Source organism: Geotrypetes seraphini, chromosome 18 (assembly GCF_902459505.1).
Source record: "Geotrypetes seraphini chromosome 18, aGeoSer1.1, whole genome shotgun sequence".
In the NCBI taxonomy this organism is placed as follows: Eukaryota; Metazoa; Chordata; class Amphibia; order Gymnophiona; family Dermophiidae; genus Geotrypetes; species Geotrypetes seraphini.
In genome coordinates, this window is record NC_047101.1 from 38,302,921 (window position 1) to 38,320,541 (window position 17,621).

A 17,621-nucleotide genomic window follows, 5' to 3' on the forward strand; every position below is an offset into this window, starting at 1 on the left:
ATCGCCGAGCGTCGCTTTCATTATTCTGCAGAGCCGATTGCCGAGCACAAGGTCAGACCCTGCTGCCTCAGCCAGCTCAATCGATGGCCGAACGTGCCGCTGGTGCGCCTGCGCGGGGAAAGAAACATGGGGGATGATAAGGTGAGTTAGCTTTGTCGGCACGGCGTTTTCTCTTTGCGGGGGGCGGGAGCGACGGCTCCTGTCCCTTGGCCGGTCCGAGGCTATTTTCGGCTCCGCCTAAGGCGGGGAACGGGTGGCTGCTTCTCGCCGGAAGGGATTGGGAGGCACCGCGGGAAAGGGCTTCCGGGTTGCAGGAAGGAAGCGCGTGGGGATAACAGAGGAAGGGTGCTAGGGGGTAACCTTTCTCTCTCTCTCTCTCTCTCTGGCCCCTGCTGGCAGTGATTCACGGCGGCCCTAGTTGGGGTGAGGCAAGAAGCTGCCGTGGGATTTGAAGGAATCTGGGCCCACTGGTCTTCTCGGGTCGGTCCTGGAATACCCCCTTGCCAGCCAGGTTTTCCAGGCTATCCACAATGAATATGCATGAAAAAGATTTGCATAGAATGGAGGCAACGTATGCAAACTAGAGAATGACACGGTGACAAAATTCATCGCCGTCCCCGCGGATAACCGCGGGAAATAATCCCATGCCATTTTTTAGTGTCTATTTCAACCTCGGTCCTTCCACTCCAGCATTCTTCAAAGCAAAGCTTGCGGGTCAGTGATTGTGCCCAATTATACTCTGATTCTTCCCTCTCTCCTTAAAGAATGACATGAAGATGGTTTCCTGCGGTTATCCGCGGGAACGGTGATGAATTTTGTCACCGTGTCATTCTCTAATGCAAACCAATCTCATGCTTATTCATTATAGATATCCTGAAAACCTGACTGGCAAGGGGGGTATTCCAGAACCAACGTGAGAAATACTGTTTTAGGCTACTCCTTTGTCCCCAGACTCTAGTTTAGCCTTGACTGAATAGCATATTTTACTATTTGGCCAAATATGAATCATGGAAAGTATTATTTGGCTGAATACAAATCATGAACATTAACATAACAAATAATAAAAGAAGCAACTTGAAATCAGAGATCAAGTGTTTAGTTCAGTAAAGTTTAGCACGGTAGAACCTTAGCTTATTCCAATTTAAAATCAATCTTTGGCCAGATACAAATCAAATATGAATGTTCAATAAAGCCCTAATTTTGATACTTGATGAGAATAAAGGGATTTGAGCAGTAGCACCAGTGCTGAAAATCTCAGCCCTGATAATTGGTGCTACAACTTGCACAGACTTATTAGGTTATAGGACAGCTAGGAACGCTAGGAAGTTCTACTTCACCCAGAGGGTAGTGGATACATGGAATATGCTTCCAGAGGCTGTGATAGACAGGAGCACTGTACAGGGCTTCAAAGAAGGTTTGGATAGGTTCCTAGAGGACAAAGGGATTGAGGGGTATATATAGGTGTAGATATGGGTTGTAGGGATAGGAGTAGAGGTAAGTTACAGGAATAGGAGTAGAGATAGGCTATAGAGCTAGACAGGGACCACTGCTCAGGCAATGGGCTGCCGCGCGAGTGGACCGCTGGGTGAGATGGACCTCTGGTCTGCCTCAGCGGAGGCAACCTCTTATGTTCTTATATGAGGGGGGTACTGAAAAGTCTCAACCCAACTAAGAAGAGAGTGATGTGGTTCAATCAATGATCTGAAACAATGTCAAAACATAGAATTTTGTTTCTGTAAATTTTCACTTAACAAAATAAAATAATACTTTTTTAGCTACAGTGGCAAAATAATTCTCAGAATTTAGGAAGTTGGTTGGTTGGGCTGAGAACTTTTCAGCACGTCCTCGTATCCTTCCAAGTCTTTGATACGTGCAAATGTATTTTTTCACTCACTCTTTGATCTCCAGATCTTACCCCTTTTGGAGTTATAATGTGCTGATTTTAGAAGGACAATCTAAACTAAACTAAACCTTAGGTTTGTATACCGCATCTTCTCCATGATCGTAGAGCTCGGCATGGTTTACAGGACTAAGATAGAATGGAACTCCAAAGGATGGTTCTGGAGTAAGAGTAAAGGAGGAATAGAGGGTTTAGGGTTCCAGAGAAGGGGGGAGGTGTTACATTTTTGAGAAAAGCCAAGTTTTCAGATGTTTTCGGAAGAATTGGAGGGAGCTCAAATTTTGGAGAGGGGATGAAAGGTTGTTCCAGGGCTCAGTGATTCTAAAGGGGAGGGATGTCCCTAGTTTTCCAGCATGGGATATACCTTTTATAGACGGGAAGGATAGTTTTAATTTTTGGGAGGATCTGGTGGAATTGGGATTAGAGGAATTCCAAGATAGTAGAATAACGGGAGGAAGAATGCCGTGAAGGATCTTGAAAGTTAGGCAGGCACATTTGAAATGGACCCTGGAGATTATTGGAAGCCAGTGAAGCTTGGACAGAAGTGGTGAGACGTGATCAAATTTACTTTTTGTGAAAATAAGCTTAGCCGCAGCATTCTGAATCTGCTGGAGTCTGAGGAGGCTTTTCTTAGTTAGGCTTAAGTAGATAGAGTTGCAATAGTCTAATGTGGAGAGGATGATGGATTGTACAAGGACGGCAAAGTGTTTTTGATGGAAACAGGATCTCACTTTCCTCAGCATATGAAGGCTAGAGAAGCATTTTTTTTACCAGGGAGTGGAGGTGGTCATTGAAGTATAGTGAGGAGTCCACGATGATGCCCAGAACTTTGCTTGAGAACTCAAGCTGTAGTGTGGTGTCGGAGGACAGTGGAATGGAGGTGGGTAAATGGTCTAATATTGGACCGAGCCAAAGTAGTTTTGTTTTGGACTCGTTTAGTTTCATTGGAACAGTGGGGGCCCAGTTTTGGAGGTTCGATATACATGAGGATATGTTCTCGGAGAGGTTAGTGAGGTTCGAGTCAGTCTCGAGGAGGACAAGGATGTCATCAGCATAAGTGTAAAGTGTTTCAAGGGGGGATAGATGGAGGAGTTTCAGAGAGGACATATAGATATTGAAAAGAATAGGAGATAGAGGTGAACCTTGCGGGACTCCACATGTCGGTTTCCAGGGGGAGGATGAGGTGCCGTTCATGTTAACGGTGTAAGAACGGGAACGTAAGAATTTTGAGAACCAGTCTAGAACTGTGGAGTCTCCTTTCTCTAGCTCAGTGTCTCTCAAATGTTTTTTGCGGCACACTATAATTGAAATTATAAAATTGCAAAACCAACAAAATAAATTTGAGAATTATTTAAAGTTCTTTAAGCTATGTATGGGTAATTAAAACAACGGTGACACTAAAGTAGTTACAATTGTTAATTTTCAAGGACCAATTACGTCAAAGAATGATGCTTGCCTGGGCGGTGGTATCCTTATGCACACAGATGCTAATAACATTGGCATACTCTTTCAAGAGTACAAGTGTACGTGACATACGTGTAATTATTCTAGTCTATACTTATGAAGGGAATTTTTAAAAATAAAATTCTGGAATCTCTCATGGCACATCCGGAATCTCTTTGGGGCATACCACTGTGCCATGGCACACAGTTTGAGAGACACTGCTCTAGCTGATGTATTTTGTTTCCTGTATTCCTCAAGTTAGGAATCTAATATAATAAAACGCTAGCCGCGCATGCGCACTCCCTCCTGCGTATTCCGTTTTCCATGTGCTGTAGGCCCCCCGCAGGTAGGAGTGCGCATGTGCGGCTACCGTTTTATTCTATTAGATATTGGCTGCTGGTAGGGGCTAGAGTGATGCTGAATCTCAAGGTATTGCATGGAATGGGTTCTGTTTAGGGTTGTTTTTCGTCCTGTTGCTAGATCTGGCCTGCTCCCTGCCGTATTGTATTTTAGCCCAGGACAAGCAGGCATGATATTCTCACATGTGGGTGACGTCATCTACGGAGCCCCGATGCGGACAGCTTTTTCAAGCAAACTTGATTGAAGATTTTAAGTTTGCTCTGCTGCTCCACGCATGCGTGCCTTCCTGCTCCACTAGAGGGTGCATCTCCCCCTCGTGGTCTCCAGTTCAAATTTTTCCGCTGAGCCTAGAAGTCGTGTATTTTTGTTGAAAGACGCGGCGGTGGCTCCTCTCGCAATAATGTTTACCTACACAGATATTTCTTGCATTTTTTTCAACAATTTTCACTTATTTTTTCTTTTGGACAAAATAAGTACCTGTCTATCTGTAAACCGCTTTGAATGTGTAACCACAATAAAGTGAGCTCCTTCCCGAATAAAACTGCCTTCTTTCCACCTTTCTTGTAAGGTCTGAATGCATTTCACAACTCGTATCTAACATTCATAGAGTAAATTTCCTAATCTGCCTTCACAGCTTTTGCCTTTGTTAGTAGAGCATGAGTTTCATCACTTATTTTTCCTCCTCTGGATGATGATTGCACTGCCATTTGTTTCTGGTTTTATATCTTACCCAAATATCCAGTATCAGAAGAACTGGAGGTTCATAGGTATCTGTCCCCTTGCTGCTTTGTTAAAGTATTGCTTTTGTGGTTTACAGGCCTCATTTGAACTCCTTGATACTAGAATGCTGCCTTGCAGTGACAGAAGGAAACAAGTCCATTCGGTCAGATTTTTTTTTTTTGAGGGGGAGGACATGTTTTGTTTGGTATCTCTGAAATTAACTGCATTTTGCCTCTGAAATATTGGGGATCCTGGAAGGGCTGTGCAGAAGTCCAATATTACAATGGAGAGTAATTCTTAGATTACAGATAGGTACTTGGCTTACTTTTGAGCATACACTTGTTGAAGAAAAAGTGCTGTCTGTTGTCGTCCTTAAGTGTTCACCTTTTCCAGTAAAAAAGTTCTTAGATTCATGTTACCAAAGCTTAGGAGAGTGAAAATACATCTCTGGTTAAGAAAAATTAATTGGGGTTTTTTGTAAGGTAAAATGATTATTTAGCTTTTTGTGACTGAAATATTTGATGGAAGAATTCCAATCCAGATTTTAGGCTTTTTCCATTACAGTGCTACTTTGAACAGTGCAAAAATAGCTAAAAAGTACCTTGTTTTGAGTAATTTGATAATTTCATTTTGTAGAAGTCCACATCAAATCTGAGGGACCTGGCTTTTCTAAAGAATCAACTGGAAGGTTTACAACGCAGAGTGGAAGAAGAGGTAAAAACTGGAGTGGCGCAGGTAAGGAACATAGGAGAGACATTTACCTTAAGTATGTTTATCACTTTATATATTCATTGTTTTATGTTTTAATTGTCATACAGTTGCGTTTTTGCTGTATGTTTGGAGGAAATAGCTTAATGAGCTAGGCCTTTAGCCCAGTGGGCTGGGAACTGGGAGAATGGGGTTCAATTCCCACTGCAGCTCCTCGTGACTCTGTGCAAGTCATTGAACCCTCCATTATCCCAGGTAAAAAAGCTTACATTAAGAGCCCACAAGGGACAGAAAAAGTACATAAGAATTGCCATACTGGGACAGACCGAAGGTCCATCAAGCCCATCCTGTTTCCAACAGTGGCCAATAGGTCCCAAGCACCAAACTAGATCCCAAGTAGCAAAACAGATTCTATGTTGCTTATCTTGGGAATAAGCAGTGGATTTCCCTGAGCCATCTCAACAATGGCCTAAGGACTTCTCTTGTAGGAAATTATCTAAACCTTTTTAAAACCCTGCTAAGCTGATTTCATCACATTCTCCAGCAATGAATGCCAGAGTTTAATTACCCTTTGTGTGAAGAAATATTTTCTCTGGTTTCTTTTAAATCTACTACTTAGTAGCTTCATCATATGCCTGCCGCCGTTCTTATGATATACAAACCTTCTGGAATTATTTGTTAAGAACCTATTTGACTATTGGCAAGTGATGGCAGATTTAATTACACAAGCTGTTCTACAGCCAGTGTCCTACATTGACTATGTTGTACTGTTCTGACACAGGATTGTTTTAGACTAAGATACAATCTCTCAATCCTGTGAGTCTTTAGCTTTCTGCTTTTCCCTTGCTTGATTTCCTCTTAACTAATAGATCTTATACTGCCTGATGCAGTATACTTGTCAGTGACCTAATAAAAGGGATGCTTCCTTAGCAACAGCAGCAGATGAATCCAGAGACTAGCAGGATAACACACATCTGCCAGCAGGTGGAGATAGAAAACTGATTTGCAGGTGTATATCTTGGATGGAACCTCTTCTGGCCAATTAGTATACTCTATCTCCAGCAGGTTGGATGGCTGCTATTCTTCTAGCTCCTGGGAAAAAGAAAAAGGCTATCTTCCCCTGTTGCTTCAGTTTCAGTAGAGTTTGGGGTGTTGGATAAATGGTGCCAACTTTAGGGGCAACATCTGGGCCCCCCCCAGCTCCCTTCCCCACCCTCCCTCCGGTGATTGAGGTGTCTCTATTGGTCTTTCCCATAAAAAAAAAAGTGAGACCGTGTTTGCTATCTGGATTCTGCCCTGCCAGTGCTGAGTTCCTGCAGCTGCTGGCCCTAACAACGAAGTTGATTTGATTGGAATGGGTAGCAAAGTTGATTCGATTGGAATGGGCAGCAATGTGAGTATCATTGTGCGAGTGTTTGTACGGGTTTAGCATTGCAGGGGTGGAATTTTATTTATAGCTCGCTGGGCTTTGTAGGACTGCCAAAGTAGTTAACAGAGTTTGTGCTGGGGTAAGCGGCGGATATCTTTCAGACCACATTGATTTAATTGTTCTGAGTGCTCCGGGGGTGTGATTGATATGGTGGTAAGGAGTTGCTTATTTTCCAAGCGCAGGATGCATGCACATATTCTTATACGCTGTAGGGTGCGCTGCAGCGTTCATGGCTTTCTCCCCGGGGATGAATTTAGTCAACGTTTGGTGCGGCCTCTGGTGTGTTGGAGTCAAACGCGTCGGCAGTCTTAGGGCAGCCGTTGTCGCAGCAGTCGGGCTCGGTAGGGTCTTTCTCCTGAGTTGTTAATGTTCTGCGCATTCTGATTGCATGGGGCCTGTGGGTGTTTTGGAGGGAGACTCGGCTCTGTGCTCAGCTGCCTAGTTTCTGCTTGTCTCTGGGCTGGGTTAGCGATGGGCAGATCGCAGCAGAGTGAGGTCAGCGGCAGGAGACTACACTGTATTCTGCAGGATAATTTTGAATTTACCTTTTTGAAATCTAGACTTACTAATTCCCTAGAGATAATATCCTGCAGAATAAGTAGAAAAGATTTATCAGGCTCCCTCTCTTGTATTTTATTTTATGTTCCCCCTGGAAGTTGGTTGAAGGCAAGGAATAACTTCCAAGAATTTGTAGTACATAATTCTACTTCTTCTTCCTATAGTCTTGTACTTGGGATATCAATTTACACTTAGAGGAAGATTCCCCAGATAAAACGGACCTTATTACCTTTCTATCTTTAATATTCCTGAATTTTCTCAATCTCATGAGAAGGGCCATCATTTGGATTTAGTGATCTTTTCCATTAAAGAAATCCTTGATCCATCTATTTCATTAACCAATGGTTGATCCCACCATCAACAATCTACTGATAAATTCAACAGACATCAAAATATTCCGAAAAGAAATCAAAACTTATCTCTTCAAAAAACACTTCCCATCATCATAACCCCTCAACAACAATAGAAAATACTCTCATGACCACCACCATCACCACCATAGCAATACATCAGAACCCTGACTTTTATTATTTCTATTCATCACAACAACCTACCAGAATCCTGACTTTATTATATCTACTCATCACAACAACAACTTATCACAATCTACTATTAGCTTTCAAGTTCCTCCGAAAAACCCAGATTAACAATTGTATCTTGACACATTCTTGAATCTATGTACTGCACCGCTACTGGAAATGTCCAGTCTTATAAATTGTAATCCGCTTAGAACCGCAAGGCACAAGCGGAATATAAATCACTAATGTAATGTAATGTTTATGGAGCCCAAATATATGGTCAGATCATTTTATTTATTATTTTAATCTTAGATGGAGTCAGAAAGCAATTAAGCGATCACTATCTCAAAAAAGGGAAATAATTTCAAGAATACATTTTGATCCATCTTCCTTCTGAACAAATCCAAGGTCCAGACTCTCCTAAAGAGTTTGAATCACATTGGGAAAATATCAGTTCAGCTATTTTAAATAAATTAGCTCCTAAACAAAAACAACATTTCATTAAGAAACATTTTTGCAAATCTAAACAGTGGTTTGATGATGAGCTCCTGGCCTTAAAATGTAAAGTAGAAAATTGGAACAAGTTTGGTTAAAATCAGGGAATCAAAATGACCGAGTTTCTTGGAGGAAAGAGGTCTATTCCTATAAACAATTAAAGTAAAACGTAAGACATTTTATTCTTAAAAAATCATAAGAACATAAGAACATAAGAAATGCCATCTCCGGATCAGACCTTCGGTCCATCAAGTCCGGCGATCCGCACACGCGGAGGCCCTGCCAGGTGTACACCTGTCGTAATTTATAGTCCACCATATCCTTACATGCCTCTCTTAAGGAGATATGCATCTAGTTTGCTCTTGAAGCCTAGGACGGTCGATTCCGCAATAATCTCATCTGGGAGGGCATTCCAGGTGTCAACCACTCTCTGAGTGAAGCAGAACTTCCTGACATTTGTCCTGAACCTGTCCCCCCTTAGCTTCATTACATGTCCTCTAGTCCGTGTCAAATTGGACAATGTAAATAATCTTCTCTGCTCTATTTTGTCGATTCCTTTCAGTATTTTGAAGGTCTCGATCATATCCCCACGCAGTCTCCTTTTCTCAAGGGAGAATAATCCTAGTGTTATAAGTCTGTCCTCGTATTCCAGTTTCTCCATACCATTCACCAGTTTTGTTGCTCGTCTCTGCACCCTCTCCAGCAGTTTTATATCCTTCTTTAGGTAGGGAGACCAATGTTGGACGCAGTATTCCAAGTGTGGTCTGACCATTGTGGTCTGACCAGTATAACTGGAACTAATACTAAAGAATTCTTTAAAATTGTTACTAACATTTTTGAAATCAACTCCCTTTCACAGTCAGCTCAAGTAAGTCCCCCACATTCGGCAGATCTAGCAAGCTATTTTAGCAAGAAAATTGATAATTTACGATCATCTTGTTCATTGGTTGTAAGCAAGAAACATGATTTCCTACCTTTATTAACTGACTCCTATTATGTCAATCTAGAGTGGGGTATTTTTGCTGATCCTGATTGGGATGATTTTAGGAAACATTACATTACATTAGTGATTTCTATTCCGCCAATACCTTCCGGTTCAAGGCGGATTACAAAAGAAGTTATCTGGCTATTTTCAGAGGAATTGAATAGTAGAGCGATTTCCTACAGAGAATTGGGCTGAGTTTTGCGGTGTTAGTTTGTCTTCAAGGATGTCTTGAATAGGATGGGTTTTATTTCTTTTCTAAACGATTTGTAGTCTGTAGTCGTTATCAGTAAATTGGAGAGTCGGTAATCTAGTTTTGTTGCTTGAGTGGCTAGAAGGCTGTCATAGTTTTTTTCGTTTGACGTCTCTGATTGGGGGATGAGTGAACGGTTTGTGCGTTCTCCTGTGTCTGGTTGAGGTAGTTTGGATTAGGTGGTTGTTTAGGTAGGCTGGGCTGTCTCCGTTTATGGTTTTAAATAGTAGGCAGTAGAATTTGAATTGTACTCTTGCTTGTATTGGGAGCCAGTGTGAATCTAGGTATGCCGCTGTGATGTGGTCGTGTTTCCTCAGTGAATAGATATGTCTTAGCACCGTGTTTTGAACAGTTTGTAGTTGTTTTATCATGCTTGTGGGGCAGGGGAAATAAAGTATGTTGCAGTAGTCTAGAAGACCTAGGACTAGGGACTGGACCAAAAGCTAGAATTGTGTTCTGTTGAAGAATTTTCGAACCTGTCTTTAAGTTTCTCATGACCCCAAATGATTTTTGTATTGTTTTGTTGATTTGTGGTTGCATGGTACAGCATCTGTCAATTGTCATTCCTAGAAGTTTTAGAGTGGGTTGTATAGGGTATGTGATTGAGTTTATATCTAGATTTGTTATAGTTGGGGTTTTATTATTTTCGAGGAGAATGAATTTTGTCTTTTCTGGGTTCAGTTTGTTTGTGATTATTCATCCATGTTGCAACTGTTTCAAGTGTCCTGTGTAGAGTGTCTGTCATGGAGGACGTTGGTTGGGCAAAAGGAAGGAGAATGGTGATGTCATCTGCATAGCTATAGGAAGTTAAGCCTAATTTGTCCAGGCAGGTGCCGAGGGATGCAGTGTAGAGATTGAAGAGAGTTGGGGATAGTGGAGATCCTTGGGGTACGCCGCAGGGGTTGGACCATGGTTCTGATTTTTCTTTGTTCAACTTGACTCTAGGTTCTTGATTGTAGGAAGCCTTGAAACCATGTGTGTGATTCCTATTGTTTCTAGTATTTGTAATAAGATGTTGTGGTCCACCAGGTCAAATGCTGCAGTGAGATCCAGCTGTATAATCGGCATTTTTTTTACTTGTGCTGAGGTGTTGTCTAGCTGTGTCCAGGAGGGAACCTAGTAGAGTCTCTTTGCTGTAGTTGGTTCTGAAGCCTGATTGTGTAGGATGGAGTATGTTGTGGTCTTCTAGGTAGTTGGTGAGGAGTTTGGCTACCAGGCCTTCCATTAGTTTTATCATAGAGTAGTAAGTATTGAGGCTTAGGGTCTGTAATTGGATGGTTGATCTGTTGCTCCTTTAGGGTCTTAGGTATGGTGGTCAGTGGTTGAGATCGCAGGTTGCGTGGCTGTATTATTTGTAGAGTTTGTTTAGGTCAGACCATTGCATTGTGGGGAAGTGGGACCAGGTTCTATCTGCCACAGCTGAATCTTTTTCTGTGGGGGGCATTGTGATTTTCCGGAGAAGGTGGTCCTGGCAGTTGTGATTTTGTTTTTAAAGTATTCTGCTAAAAGTGTAGCTGAGGGGGGAGGGATTCCGTTGTTGGCCAGATAGGGTTTGATGTCTGTGAGTTCTTTTAATATTAAGAATAATTTTTTTGTGTCTTGGGTTTCTTTGCCTATTAGGTTGGAGTAGTTTGTTTTTCTTTTAGTTTCAGTTTATATTGTTGGTTTAGTTTTTTCCATGCTGTTTTCGTGGGTTCTTGGTTATTCTTTCTCCATTTCCTTTCTATTCGTCTGCATTGATTTTTGTTTGTATTGGGGCTAGCTCATCTAGGGTAGCTGTGCTTAGCTTGCACCATTGTGAGATGAAGTCCTTGGAGTTGCATTCTTGGATTGCTGCATCTGTTTTAGTCCAGAATTTGGAGGGATCGATGTATTTACGAGAGTTGTAGGTTGATCTTTGAGGTTTTGGTTTGGTTTTGTCTTTGGCCCAGTTGAGGTTGAAGGAATATGTGTAGTGGTCTGACCAGAGGGATCTAGACCATTTTCCATTTGATGTTTGAATCTCTGGTAGTAAGGGCTGTTGGGTCATGAAGACTGCTATGTCTAGTTGGTGACCTTTTTCATGTGTGATTTGTGGGTCTAAAATCTTGTATGTTAGGGTTTTGAGGAATGACAGTAGGTTTTCTACTTGTCTGGAGGATTGGTCTTCGAGATGGGAAGTTTAGGTCTCCTAGGATTAGGTTTTAAGTTGCTGTTAGTGAATTTTGGTATATAAAATCTTCAAATTCAGGTCTGGCTGTGTTCCAGTTCCCTGGTGTTATGTAGCAGAGCATGCAAGTTATGGATTCTTTTAGTGCGGTGCATGAGAGTTGGCAGGCTAGTAGATCCATGTAAGGGGTGGACGTTTGGGCTAGTATATTCAGATTTAGGGAGTTTTTGACTGATGGCTAGACCTCCTCCTCTTTTTTTTCTCTGTAGACCACTGTTATTTTGTATCCCTTGGGGCAGACTTCTGTTATCCTGGGATCTGAGTCTGATGTAAGCCAGGTTTCTATGAGGAATAGGCAGTCCAAGTTTTCATTTTCTATCCAGTTTAATGTGTTCTGTCTTAGGGCCTAGAGCTCTGATGTTTATGTAGGCACATGCAAGTTTTGTGTATTCTGTTTGTGCACTGCTTTTTGTTTTTGGATAGATGAGTTGTCTTGGGCGAGGATGTGGTTTGGTCATGGAGGGATTTGTCGGTCTTCTTCCCCATGTTGGTGTGATGGTGTGGTGTGCATAGGTCTGGTAATTTATGTGCCTGCCAATGTTGTTCTCCTGGTTGGGTGGTGAATTCTTTTAGTCATTGTAATAATTGGAATTGGGGAGATGTTGTTTGCTGTTGCTTTCCAGTTGGTTAGGAGTAGGATGTTCACTAGGATAGTTTGCGTTTGTTTTTGTGTTGTAGGCTTCATTGGGTACGATGGGAGGTAGGAGTTCTAGAGAGTGCGGTTGTAGGAGGTTATTTGGGTTGTTTTTTTTTTGGGGGGGGGGTTAAAAGAAGAAAAGGAACGTCGTAGGTGCCGATGGGGGTGGAGTTGGGCTCCCCCCACCCGACCAACTCCTTCTCTTGCGGCTGGTTTTAGTCAGGTTGGGGCAGCTCCCGATTGAAATATAAACGATAAATTAACATTTTCTCTGCATACAGTGTGCTTTGAGTTGTTTTTATAATTTTCTGGCTACCATTATGAATAAGATATTGTGTGTACATGAAAAATGAATGGCAGAAATTGCATTACAATTAGTACTATTATAATGGGGGTGGGGTCTGGGGCGGAGCTTGGGCTGGGATACTTGGTTGGTATTTGTTAGACTTAGGGGGTACTTGGCTTGAAAATGTTGAGAAGCACTGGTCTAGGGGGTACTTGGCTTGAAAATGTTGAGAAGCACTGGTCTAGGTGACTATGGAGTTTACAAACCATAGTAGTGATTCTCCCATGGCAAATGCACCAAAGTCCATTCAATTCCTATGGGCTTCAGTGCATTTGCTGTGACAGAATTGCTATTGCAGCTTTTTATAAGGAGCCCTAAGGCAGGAACTACAGTCTCTGTGCTATGTCTTAAACAAAAACCAGATTGCCGGGGATGCAAAGCTTTAACTGATTCAACATGAGTTTGAAGTTGGTTGAATACCACTCTCAAGTATGGTAGTTTTGAAAGAAATGGAAAGTTTGATACTGGTCAGTAGTTATTCGGAATAAGAGGATCTGCATTACTTTTTTTTCAAGGGTGGCTTAAATGCTACTGGAACACTGCCTACGTGTCAAACCTTAAAAAAGGAAGTCATATTGAGCATTGGAAAATAATTAATAATAATTAACTAATAAAAATAACGCACATTTAATTTTCCCCACCACCAAATTTCCCCATCCTGCCCGGCTACTTTTTCATGCCACCCGGCTGGAAAAAATTTCTAGGGAGAATACTGAATTCTGAACCAAATTTTTTTTTTTTTTTAAATTTCTCCTTAGTTTTGTTGTTTTTTTTTTTCCTCTTCTACAAGTAGATGTGTCTTATGGGCAGGTGTCTTATAGACCGAAAAATACTGTAATTTTACCTTTTTTACATTTCAAGCAGTAAAGTTAAAAGAATTGGGAGATAGAGATCTATTTCCGATATATAAGAGGAAGTGTAAAATCTTAACAGGCATTAAAAAGAAAATGTGTATTATAAAACTTATGTTTTGATTTCATGTGATTATTGTGAATTACTGTGCAAATGGCAATCTTGTTAACTTTTTATATCTTGCTTCTTGTAGGATGGATCCTTGCTGTCGTCTCCATTTCTGAAAGGATTTCTCGCTGGCTTTATCGTGGCCAAACTTAGGTCTCCCGCAATTTTAGGATTTGTGATCGGAACCTGCAGTGGGATCTATGCAGCTCAGAACTATTCTGTCCCCAACGTTGAAAAGACAGTTAGAGACTATCTGGAATCTTTCAAAAAAGGACCAGGCTAGACTGAGAGAAAATGTCCCAGGAGGCCATATAATAGCTGTTATAAGTAGTATATAAAGTGAAAGAAGAAATAGGCTTATGTACTTTTCATAAAGGTCGATATGTATACATTTTTATGCTATATGAACTGGAAAAAATATTGGTGCAAGAACTTTCAGCAGGTCTGTTTTGGTACTTTTTAATCAGGGTATAGGTATATTGTTGGTTTCACAGAAACTTGTATAGGTATCTACCTTCCCCCTTTCTCTGATCTGCCTTTACTCTGAAACTTCAGCCAAGTCCTTTTAGTACTGTAGTGCATATTTGCACATGGAGTTTAGTGAGAGTCAGATGTACAAAGGCTTTTTTTCCATTTTAGTTATATGAGAAAAGAGCTAAATACATCTTCTCTGGACCCTAATCTCAGAATTCCTTCCTAAAAAAAAAATTACTAAATTTACGCATCCTAAACCCCCAAGCAAGGCACAGTTGGTGATTTTTTTTTTTCCCCCCCTTACTCCTATAAATCTTTCTTAAGCACGGGTTACTAATTCTTCCTGAGGGCATAGCTGGAACTGGAAGTCACTGATGCTGCTGAGTTAGTTTTGCTTAACTTTTCATATTTGAACATGATTTTACAGCTTGGGTTCTAGCCTCATTGCTTCACCACTATATGGCAATCTCACTGTTACCAGGCAGAAAAATGAAATGTCTTCAACTCTGCCTTTTGGGTTTTGATATTTAGAATTGCCCTGTTCTTCTAACTTATCTCTTAACATGGCAAACTTGTACTTTCCAATTATATCAATGTATTTTCCAGGAAACGTGTAGCAGTTTGAAAAGATAAGAATAATTACAAAATGATTTTGCATCTCTGAGAAGTGTAGGCTCGGCCCTCTGGTTTACTTGTGTTATACTCATTAAGAATGATTATTAACAATATTAGATCTGAGAGCTCTGGGCCCCTCCTTGTAAAGCACCGGGGCAAAAGGCTGCTTTGGGGCCTGATGCTTTTGCTCTCTGTAATAATTTATGGTTCACACGGCCCTCTAATAACTCTTTGTAAAGTTGATGGCACGGTCCCTTTCAGATCCTCTTCTGTTGTCCTTCTGATTGAAGCATCAAAGCTGGTGCTTTCCTTTGTCTTTATGCTTATCTGGGATCGGGACTCATTTCAAGCACCTTGGTCGTGGCACCTTGCTGCACCCTTTGCCCTTCCTGCTTTGCTATATGGGGTAAATAACAACTTGGTAGTGCTCATACAGCAGTTCATGGACCCCAGCACCTACCAAGTCCTGAGCAATCTGAAGATCAGCACTACGGCTGTGCTATACAGCATCTTCCTGCACCAAAGACTGACTCTCCGCAAATGGTTTGCGCTCTTCCTACTTACAGTAGCTGGCGTGTGCTATGCCTACGGAGGACTTCAGGACCATCAGGATCCTGCTGCGAACATGCAGCCTTATATCACCCTGCCAGGATTTGGGATGGTTTTCATTTACTGCCTTATATCTGGCTTGTCTGCTGTTTATACAGAGCTCATTCTAAAAACACAGAATGTGCCACTTAATGTGCAAAATCTGTTCTTGTACTCCTTTGGAATTGTATTGAACTTGGGTGCAAATGTAGCATATAGCCCCGGGGCTGGATTTTTTGACGGCTTCTCCTTTTGGGTGCTGGTAATTATTGCCAGCCAGGCTTTGAATGGCTTGATTATGTCGCTTGTCTTGAAACACAGTAGTAATATCGCCAGGCTATTCATTATTTCCTCTTCCCTGCTCGTTAATGGCCTTCTTTCATTTTTACTTTTTGGCCTCCAGCTCACTGGTTTATTCTTCCTAGCTATCCTGCTAATTAGTTTATCTGTCTATCTGTATTATGGGATCAAATAAGTACATTTGAAAGATGTTTCTGATTTGTTAGTATTTGATTAATTGTGTCCTTGTAATGAGATGTAACGTTGACAGTGGTTCAGTCCTGAATATACAACATGTATGCAGCCATAATTATCTACAAAAAAATTATGCACTGGTTTTCAAGTTCAGCTAGAGCCAAAATCTGACCTTGTTTATTTGAGTTATTTTCTGCTGCGCACCAAAATACGGGCCTAGTGTTACTAATGTGGGCTGCCACGTTGATGCCATCGGCCCACATTCTTTTACCACAGGTCCTATTCTCCATTTACTAATGGTGCATATTTAATAACACAAGGCCACAGTCAGTATCCTGCATTTTACTGATACTATTAACACTTTTTAAAACTAATTTGTTTTTAAGTATAATTGCTGCTGCTTTTTAAGCAGGGGGGTGGGTGCATGGGTAGAAAAAGTTACAAGATTAGACATCGGTCAAAGAACTTTCTTCCCCAGCTTATTCTGTATGTTTGTGCAGTTAAAGGGTAAACTTTGTATAGTTAAATATGAGGGGTGCTGTAAAGTTCTCAGCCCAACCAAGAAGGGGAATGATGTAGAGCCATGAAACTTACAAGTTATTTCAAATATTCAACACCTCTTGGCACATCGTGTCTGATGTTTCTGTAACCCTTCCAAAATATACTCTGATGTCTGGTCACTGAAATACTGTTTCACTGCTGCAATCGCCTCCAAACTGCTTGAAAATTGTCACCCTTTCAAACTCTCTTTATTGTTTGGAAAGAGAAAATAGTCGGATTGAGCAAGATCTGATGAGTAGGTTCTATGCACTGAAAACCCAACTGCATCAAAACATCCATTGTTTTTGTCAGCCTTGTGAGCAGGTGGATTTGTCTTGCAAAAAGAGAACTCCTATCCGCAGCTTCCCCCTCCTTTTTTCTTTCAGTACCTCCTTTAATCAGCACAGCAAGTTACTGTAGTATTCTGCATTTAACTGTTTGGCCTCTTAGTCATTGCAACATCTTCCTGATCCCAAAACACTATGACCATGAACTAGAGAGTTGTGCGGGGACAGAAATCCCGCCCATCCCCGCCAGGATCCTCTCCGTCCCCACCCGTCCCCGTCAGGATCCTCCCCGCCCATCCCCATAAAAAGCAGCAATTACTTCTGACAGGATCATCAATTCTACGGTTTCTTTTGTGTTTGCGCTGCTGTTTTCTTTGTGGAATCTCTTTGGTGGAACCCTTTTTTTGTTTTCTGTTCAGGTAATTAACTTATAAACCCCCTCTTTTACTAAAACTGACGTATCCATTATATTATATGGATGAACCCTACTTCCAAAGCCTTCCATCCCCGTGGGAGTCCCGTTGGCTAGAAGGGGGTCCTTGTGGGAGTCCCATGGGTTAGGGGGGGATTCCCGCGGGACCCCCGCGATCCCCGTTCCCGTGCAGACCTCTACCATGAACTTTCCTGCTGACTTTTGGGTCTTGAATGTCCGGTGTCAGGTCAAAAGCGCGCCGGGACAAAGGCGTGCGCAGACAATTGAGCGCAGTGTGGAGGCACGCGCTGCAGAAAATTACTGTTTTTAGGGCTCCGACGGGGGTGTGTGGTGGGGAACCCCCCCCCACTTTACTTAATAGAGATCGCGCCGCGTTGTGGGGGGGTTTGGGGGGTTGTAACCCCCCACATTTTACTGAAAACTTCACTTTTTCCCTGTTTTTAGGGAAAAAGTGAAGTTTACAGTAAAATGTGGAGGGTTACAACCCCCCAAACCCCCCTACAACGCCGGCGCAATCTCTATTAAGTAAACTGGGGGGGCTCCCCAACAAAAACCCCCGTCGGAGCCCCTAAAAACTGTAATTTTCTTCGGTGCGCGCCTCCATCTTGCGCTCAGTTGTCGGCGCGCGCCTTTGTCTTTCACGGGGTTGTCTATGAACCTGAGTGCCACCATTGCATGGACTGTTTTGGCTC

At 41.9% G+C, this 17,621-nt stretch overlaps 2 protein-coding genes across 4 annotated transcripts; both read left to right on the plus strand.

The window, feature by feature from the left end:
• On the plus strand, positions 1–16,796 carry SLC35A4 (solute carrier family 35 member A4). 3 transcript variants are annotated; one of them, XM_033927835.1, is made up of 3 exons: positions 1–141; positions 5,060–5,158; positions 13,604–16,796. In XM_033927835.1, the coding sequence occupies exon 3, from the start codon at positions 14,705–14,707 to the stop codon at positions 15,668–15,670; it is 966 nt and encodes a 321-aa protein (XP_033783726.1). In that variant the 5' UTR covers positions 1–141; positions 5,060–5,158; positions 13,604–14,704; the 3' UTR covers positions 15,671–16,796. The 3 variants fall into 3 exon arrangements, with proteins under 3 accessions (XP_033783726.1, XP_033783727.1, XP_033783728.1); XM_033927836.1 differs by lacking the exon at positions 1–141 and adding an exon at positions 183–423; XM_033927837.1 differs by lacking the exon at positions 1–141 and adding an exon at positions 183–355.
• On the plus strand, positions 127–13,801 carry LOC117351845 (SLC35A4 upstream open reading frame protein-like). Its single transcript, XM_033927694.1, has 3 exons — positions 127–141; positions 5,060–5,158; positions 13,604–13,801. Exons 1-3 carry the CDS (start codon positions 127–129, stop codon positions 13,799–13,801), a joined length of 312 nt encoding a protein of 103 aa, XP_033783585.1.
• Positions 16,797–17,621: the final 825 nt, after the last annotated feature.

Coding starts and splice junctions, on each gene's coding strand:
- LOC117351845 (XM_033927694.1), top strand. Junction 5,159..13,603: donor TAAAAACTGGAGTGGCGCAG/GTAAGGAACATA, acceptor TGCTTCTTGTAG/GATGGATCCTTGCTGTCGTC.
- SLC35A4 (XM_033927835.1), top strand. CDS start 14,705: ATGATTATTAACAATATTAGATCTGAGAGCTCTGGGCCCCTCCTTGTA.